This window comes from Mytilus trossulus, chromosome 8, assembly GCF_036588685.1.
Source record: "Mytilus trossulus isolate FHL-02 chromosome 8, PNRI_Mtr1.1.1.hap1, whole genome shotgun sequence".
NCBI lineage: Eukaryota > Metazoa > Mollusca > Bivalvia > Mytilida > Mytilidae > Mytilus > Mytilus trossulus.
In genome coordinates, this window is record NC_086380.1 from 45,451,407 (window position 1) to 45,460,319 (window position 8,913).

The 8,913-nt window shown below is 33.1% G+C and overlaps 1 protein-coding gene across 1 annotated transcript; it reads left to right on the forward strand.

Annotated features, from left to right (window-relative positions):
* Nucleotides 1-541: 541 nt before the first annotated feature.
* On the forward strand, nt 542-5,982 carry LOC134681943 (2'-5'-oligoadenylate synthase 3-like). The gene is made up of 6 exons (XM_063541568.1): nt 542-609; nt 1,675-1,839; nt 2,286-2,571; nt 3,546-3,724; nt 4,014-4,201; nt 5,608-5,982. Exons 2-6 carry the CDS (start codon nt 1,675-1,677, stop codon nt 5,780-5,782), a joined length of 993 nt encoding a protein of 330 aa, XP_063397638.1. The 5' UTR covers nt 542-609; the 3' UTR covers nt 5,783-5,982.
* The last annotated feature ends 2,931 nt before the right edge of the window (nt 5,983-8,913 follow it).

The following is an 8,913-nucleotide window of genomic DNA, read 5'->3' on the forward strand; positions in this document are numbered from 1 at the left end:
AGGTGTCCCAATTCAAAATCCCTATCTATTCAATCATATTTTTTTTCAATTTCACAACTGTCTAAATATTTTACCTATAAAATTTAACGGGAACCTTCCTAAAAATTATGTATATCCTGAATTGTAGATGTATCACCTTTCTACATGCCAATATTCAACTAATGTTTAAACTCTTGTATTGAAACACTGCTGTTCGAAAGGCAACTACTAAACATGACCCAATGTTTTCTGGGACTCGTGAAGCAACTACGGAGCGCAATGATTTTCAAATGTTTGATGAGTAAGGTACATACTACAAACCTTTCTTTGGTTTTTTCTTTCTATTGGGAATTAGGATATTTAGATATCTTATAGTTTCATTGTTGTTTGTACCAAAATTACAAACTCTACTTGAAAAAGTCAAAACGATCGATAGTCTACGTCACCAATGATAAAAGTCTTACTAAATTTTAATACTATAAATAGTGTATTATCAATAAAACTACTTGCATGTACATGTTATCAATACCTGTAATCGTTATTTACATGTATGGATGAAACAAATGTCAATTTACTACTTTTTAAAAATGTGACTCGTCAGCCTAGCTACCATCGCTGATTATTGAAAAGGTGAGAAAATTTATAATGTTTTGAAACCGGAAGTTAATTTATGCACTTAAAGGTGACAAAGTGACGATATTGGCAACATTCTCAAGCCGTTTTATGTACTTGATTTTTTTTCAATGAAAATGTATGCTTTCCGTATAATATTTAAGCCTATTGCTCACATCCACTTCATTTGAACATGTTGAGCTTCGGTGGATAGTTGTTTCATTAGTATTTATAGAAAACCTCCTTACGTGTATGCTGGGATACACATGAAACATCAAAACAGTTATTAAAATGCCTGAGAAACTTAAGTTTATTTATATTGCATATAGCATAATTTATAGATATATGAAGATGTGATATGAGTACCACTGAGACGACTCTCTATCCAAGTAACAATTTATAAAAGTAAACCTGTTTCGGTCAAGGTACGGCTTTCAACACGGAGCCATGGCTCGCAACGAACGGCAATCTATGCTGGGCCCAAAATTTACTAGTGTAAAACCATTCAAACGGGAAAACCGACGGTATTATCTAGTTTATAAAAACGAGAAACGAGAAACACTTATGACCCACATAAACAGACGACAACCACTGAACTTTTGATGCCTGACTTAAGATAGGTTCAAATAAGATTATATATCTTGAATATAGCCAAAATGGAATTGGTAATAGGTCAAAGAGACAACAACCCGACCAAAGAGTAGACAACAGTCCAAGTTTTCAACGCAGCGAGAAAATCCCGCAACGGAGTTGGTCCTCATCTGACCCCTAAATAAAATTGTGTACTTGTTCAGTGAAAATTGTCGTCACACAAAACTCTACATGTTGTAACTATATCCTTTCCGAATAAGTCTGTTTAAAACATATTATTCTTAATTCATTTTTTCAAATTCTCTGGTCATCCCGTTTAGTTTTAGTTTTAGGTTTTAGTACACGTTTACATAAAAATGTAAATCAAAACTAAAGGTGAGCTTTTGGCAGAATCATTCATCGAATCATTATATAAATCGAAAGTTCTTCTATCAATTATGAGTGTCTTGAAAATAAAATCCTATAGTGATACTTTTCTTTATACAATAAAAGATGGTGTTTTTCGATGGCATGCTTCCGGATGAATCATTGGAAAATTTTCTAGAGAGAGAAGTTCGGCCAGATACAGATTTTCTCAGTGACTGCAACCAGATCATTGATATAATGGTTAAACTAATACATCGACATCCAAAATACAGTGTCAACCAAGTTATTCAAGTAAGAAATAATGCTACAAGTTGGCAACTTCTATGTAACTGTATGTGAAATTACTGCCCTTTCAATTCGTTTTTTTGTGTAGAAATGTGGCATCATTTGTTTTCTAATAAAAGTGAACATTCCGACTAACGAATAGTAACAAATTAAAGGCACGATTTGAATATAAGCCCTACTTTGTACCATGTCTAACACAACGATTGTTAACCTGCTTATTCAAAATATGAAAGTTTTTCTCTTACTTCAATATGTAGTGTGCTGAGCGGTGAAGCATATACAAGATTTGTTATCTTTAGTTTGAACCGATGGAGATGGAACCTACGGTCCTCCGCACTCGGGGCGTACACTACATTTAAACCATCGAGGCGGTTCTTCATCTAGTATCAAAAAAATCAAAGTTACTAAGGGTATTGAATATATATCATTACTGTTACTGTATTTGATTTCAGGGTGGGTCTATAGGCAAAGGAACAGCTATACGAGGACGTACAGATGTAGACCTCTTCGTAGTGTTGAATAATTTTAAGAGTGTTGAACATTTAAAAGCAAACATGGAAAATGTGCTTCATGATTTTCTGGATTATCTCAAATCAGCAGTGGAGAGAGAAGGCAATAATATAGAAATTCGGATAATGGGTCAAACGCCATTTACTTTGCAGTTTGAGTTACGTTCCAGTGATGATTCCCCATGGTTCGATGTAGATGTGATTCCTATTGTGGATGTATGGAGTACATGTAAATATATAATACAACTAGACAAATTTAAACAAAATGGCTTTTCAACCTTCCAATTTTGTTTTATCTTTCTAAAATAGCTTGATAAGAATGACAAAAATACCAGAGAAACATTCAATATAAAAAAGAAGATGTGGTATGATTGCCAAAAGAGACCAAATGACACAGAAATTAACAACTAGGTTACCGTACGGCCTTCAAAAATGAGCAAAGCCCATACCGCATAGTCAGCTATAAAAGACCCCGAAATGACAATGTAAAACAATTCAAACGAGGTACGACCTTTTACACGGAGCTTTGGCTTACACCGAACAGCAAGCCAGAAAGGGCCCAAAACTTAATAGTGTAGTCATTCAAATGGAAAACCAACGGTATATAGATATAGGAAGATGTGGTGTGAGTGCCAATGAGACAACTCTCCATCCAAATAATAATTTAAAAAGTAAACCATTATAGGTTAAAGTACGGCCTTCAACACGGAGCCTTGGCTCACACCGAACAACAAGCTATAAAGGGCCCCAAAATTACTAGTGTAAAACCATTCAAACGGGAAAACCAACGGTCTAATATATATAAACAAAACGAGAAACGAGAAACACGTATATAATTACATAAACAAACGTCAACTACTGTACATCAGATTCCTTATTTAGGACAGGTGCAAACAATTGCAGCAGGATTGTAATTTAGCGTCTTAAATTCGCAAAATAAAATTTCGAGGTCTGTATTCTCCTTTTTAGGGTGGGGGTTAACAGTGATATAGTCTTTACAAAGTTTTTAAAATCAGTATAAGGCGGAATTATGAAACTAATATTGTTTAACTTAATCTTCTTTTTTCTCGAAAGGGTACTTGTAAAGTAGAAGACTTGATATAATTTCTGTTGTCCATTTCTGATTTTGTTCATTCTTTTATGTGTTGTGGAAATCCAGAAAAAAAACCAATAATTTATTGATAAGTTTTGTTTTCTTTGTAGGGCTACTGGGTTTCGCTGGTGGAGTACAATCAACATACTCTGCAATGGAATTGAAACCTCATCTAAGAAAATATTATGCTAAGTCATTAGCTAAACTACAAATTGAATTTGTAACGTCCATGCCAACGAAGGTTAAGGATTTAATATGTCTGCTGAAATATTGGAAATATACCGAAGAAGTGAGTTTACCAATTATACCAATAGTCGAGTACAAAATATTTAGCTTCGTCTTCCAACTTAATCTCGTATATTTTTGCCAACAGAAACGTAGATGTACTAGTATGCTTGTTACTTATGCTCTTTTCAGAACGGTAATTGTTCAGTTATTGCCTATTTAGCAGAATAGAGTATTTTGTGTTTTTTTTGTATTTGGATAATAAATTTGATGTTATTCAGCAATTTTCGTTTGTATATAACTTTCAAAATAATGGCATTTTCAATATCAAGGATTGTAACGTTGTCTTGTAGGTTGAGTTAACATCTTATTGCATTGAACTACTTGTTATTCATATCTGGAGAGAAAATGGCAAGCCAAATATCTTCACAATGAAGCAACTAATGATTAAAGTCGTTGTTTTACTTGTTACCTTTGGAGAATCGACAATTTCCTTCAGCGATCATTATACTCCTTCAGATTACATACAGGAACTTGGCATGTGAGTGTTTTTGGTGTAAATATCAGTTTGGGGAGTAAAAATAAAATGTGACTGATTCGTTTTCTATGAATCTTTTTGTTTATAATTCAACATTTTAAAGAAATTTGGACGAGACAGTAATCAAATAAACTCATCATAGATACCAGGACTTAATTTTGTATATACGCCAGACGCGCGTTTCGTATACAAAAGACTCATCAGTGACGCTCGAATCCAATTAAGTTAAAAAGGCCAAGTAAAGTACGAAGTTGAAGACCATTGAGGACCCAAATTCCGAAAAGTGTTGTCAAATTTAGTCAAAAGCCGGAATGCATAATTGGCGTATTAATTCAAATATATTCATATGGATGCAAGGTGCGGAATTAGTACTTCAAGGTGTAAAATAAGATAGAAGGTTCCAAAAAGTACCAAATATTTGATTAATACAATATGAGAAATCATGTCCCAAGTTTTTTATTTTTAAAAGTGATATAAAGACATAGTATTTAATTTGATGACGTGATACATTAACTTAATTACTGTGCATGGAAGAAGTCGCTATTTCATTTTGCTGCTAATTTGAACGAGTAAACAGTTCACTCTAAAAGATATGCTGACACAAGAATAGCAATCTAGACATAATATGATTGTTAACAACATTGTGTCTGTTTTAAATATATATATTCTCCTTCCAATATGATGGATGGGTGAACTTCCACTGGCAGCTCTAATATGGCCTATCTGGATAATGTTTTTCTGCTTTGTTTCGATCTGATAAGTTTAGCCATTTTAATTCAACAGATTTTTTTGAAAAACTAAGGATTCTTATCCCAGGTATTATAGATTACCTTAGCCGTATTTGGCACAACTTTTTGTAATTTTGAATTTTCAATGCTCTTCAACTTTGTACTGGTATGGCTTTATAAATATTTTGAAATGAGCGTCACTGATGAGTCTTATGTATACGAAACGCGCGTCTGGCGTACTAAATTATAATCCTGGTACCTTTGATAACTATATACTTATAGCGGAGAGTTGTCTCGTTGACAATTAAACCTCATCTTGTTTTATATTCAATGTTAATGTGATATGAATAAGAACCCTGCTTTGCAATAGACTAACACACTGACCCATATTTTTTGTTCTAAATTTGCGAGTATACAATATGCACACATTAAGATGTAACTTGAAACAGAAATTACCAGTTTTCAACGGCTACTAGTCATGATGCTTGCCACCTTGAGACCAGAAATGGTGTATTGTAACATGAAAACCCCGAACTATTTTAGTCATTTATGTTTGTAAATAAAATTATCAAGATTTATTTTACTAAATCTGTTCCTTCGTCAACATGATTGCAATACTGTTGAAAGGTTTTATATATCTCTGAATACTTTTATTTTAACTTCATACTTATAAATTCACAGGACTCCCCCATATGTTTTGGACCCATCTAATCCATACCATGACGTAGCATCTGATCCGAATATGTCTACAGATTGTTCCCGTATAGAATCAAAAGGTAAACAACTGCAGCGAAAACTTGAAGGATTGTCTGAATTTGCAGAATTATCAGAAGAAAGTGGTTGCGTGGTATCATAAAAAAAACTTTTTTGGAACTATTCATTACCTAATGACCATATGATCATGTCTGTTACTTTAAAAAAAAAATATTGTTCATCAAAATACTGTCATGTTATTGTTATGCCCGTTTGTATGGGCATTATGTTTTCTGGTCTGTGCGTTCGTTCGTCCGTTTGTTCGTTCGTTTGTCCCGCTCCATGTTAGAGTTTTTAATCGAGGTAGTTTTTGATGAAGTTGAAGTCCAATCAACTTGAAACTTAGTACTCATGTTCCCTAGTATGATATGGTCTTTCTATATTTTTAATGCAAATTAGAGATTTTACCTTCTTTTCACGGCCCGCTGAACATATAATGTGATAGTGAGTGAAGTTTAGCATCCGTGTACTATGGACATAGTCTCTGGCCTTTGTTAGTCTTGTATTATTTTAATTTTAGTTTCTTGTGTACAATTTGGAAATTAGTATGGCGTTCATTATCACTGTACTAGTATATATTTGTTTAGGGGCCAGCCGAAGGACGCCTCCGGGTGCGGGAATTTCTCGCTACATTGAAGACCTGTTGGTGACCTTCTGCTGTTGTTTTTTTATTTGGTCGGGTTGTTGTCTCTTTGACACATTCCCCATTTCCATTCTCAATTTTATTGTTTCAAATATAATTACATGTGCAATCCATCATCACTTATAAAATGTATAAAAAATATTATAAAATTAGGAGATTGATCGATCGGTTAAAGTGTTTAATTTAAATTATCGGGGCTGCAAGCTTTTATTAGTTGTGGAATCCGGGCTGTCCGGAAAGAACGGCATCGACCTACGGTAAGAAAACTAACAATCCGAACTAGAATAATACACAATTCAACTGTTGACAGGATAGTGATACAGCAGTTGAATTGCTCATAACACTCTGTCACCAAGGCCCCTAAAAGAAGAAGAAGCGGCAAATGAGACAACAATCCACCAGAAACCAAGTGGCGTAGATGGTATCAATTTTAGGTACTCGCACGACCTTGAATGTTTAGAAAGACCACATACTGCATAGCAAGCTATAATTAAAGGCCCTTACATCACAAAATGTAAAACAATTTTAATGAAAAACCAACGACCTGATTTATACACAAAACATTAAATAAAGACATAGTTGATTTACAGAAAAGATTTTAAATTAATGTAATATGATATTGGGATATTTGCGATGTAATGAATCTCTTTTTAACCTAGAAAATATCGATTTTTATCTCCAATCATAGTCTGTACATAACAAACTTTCCAATAATATTCACCACTTTATTTTCAATTGTACATATCGATCCTAACATTTTGACATTGTTATGCGTTTACGAATTGATGGACGGTTCAATATACAGGCACATCCTGCAGAAATTGGTTCTAACATAGATTTATTTTGATACGCGCCATCATTATTTATGACAGTTCGTAAAACATAAGTGTAAAATTTGATTTCTTTACATTTACATGTCTTTCCGAGTCGAAATTTATACAGACATTTTGCCTCAGTTATTTCCCTTGGAATTCTGTTTTCGTCTATGTTCCGTACAAAAGTCCAAGGACATAACGCCCTCTGTGAATATCCTTGATAATTGAGTGGTACTCTACATTTAATTGGATATAAAGGTCTGCGTTTGATATTGACAAATGATTGGTTAATTGATTCTAATTCGCCGTGTTCATAATTCATTACAGCACCTGGAAGCATATACTGGGTTTCTTGTGTCAGACTTTGGAACGATCTGGTTTTATTGCATTGCCCTCTGATAGTACTGCATACTGCGTGTACAAAATAAGTAAAACAAATACACCAATAACAGAGCTGAAATATAAAAAAAAACACATGCATGTATTATCAATAAATTAAATATCTTTTAATTCCTTCTCACAATTTACATACAGTCGGAATAAGCAGACATAACAGTTTGTCAGAGAATACAAGTCTGTATAGAGCAGCAGTAGTATTATAACCAGCACTTTTATTTTATCGTATATACAACTTATATGAAAAGAATTCAAAATTGAATTAGAGTTTCAATGGGTTAACAGTAAAAAGAAATATAATCTACGCCGTTTACAATATGATCATAAGTAATGTCTAATGATATAAAACTAAATGATTTAATATAAAATTGTGTTGTTAGGAGTTGGTGTCTCAATAATACTTTATTTGGAGGGGTTCGTATTGTTTATTCTTTGGTTTTCTATATTGTGTCATGTGTTCTATTGTTTGTCTTTTTCATTTTTAGCCATGGCGTTGTCAGTTTATTTTAGATTTATGAGTTTGACTGTCCCTTTGGTATCTTTCGTCCCTCTTTTATTCATCAGACCATCTTTAATATCATATAAAATCCTCGAAGATTGACCGATATGATCGACTCAGTGCTTTTCGATGTTCATTTTTTTATATTTTTTTCTCTCTGTTTTTTTCGAAAAAGGTTGCAGAAATTAAAAATTAAATGTTAATGGTTTTTAATTCACATACTAGTAGTTGGTCGATTTAAAAAGCCAATGTATACTAATACTCTAAGTTCACTTATATCATGTGAAAACTATGTATAAATGTTAATTCAACATTCTTATACAGGACTCGTTGAGCCAAAATGTAATGAAATGTCAACTCAGAGTTGAATTATTCAACTATCAGTCTATCATGTATATTAATTTTCGATTCCATATACTGTAACAGCATGCAGAATTTCATAAATATCCGTCAGGTCGTCTATTCTACATGCTTTCCTTTTAACTTGTTGTTTTTAGTTAACATCTAACCTTTAAAAAGGTTCTGTTATATTATTTTTTTATATACAATAAAAAAAAAGAAGATGTGGACCGGTATGATTGCAAATGAGACCAAATGACACAGAAATTAACAACTACTGTTATAAATGTTTTTTTACTGTATGGCCTTCAACAATGAGAAGAGCCCATACCGCATAGTCAGCTCCGAGATGACAATGTAGATCAATTCAAATGAGAAAACTAACGGCCTAATTTATGTAATTGTTTTAATCAGATAACATTGTGTTGTATTGTCTACAGTATATAATTGTCGTTACGCGGTATAGCTCTCTCTTTAAAAAGGGAAATATATATAGTGATAGTATTAGCTCTTCCGTATACATTCCACAATACAAATAGAAC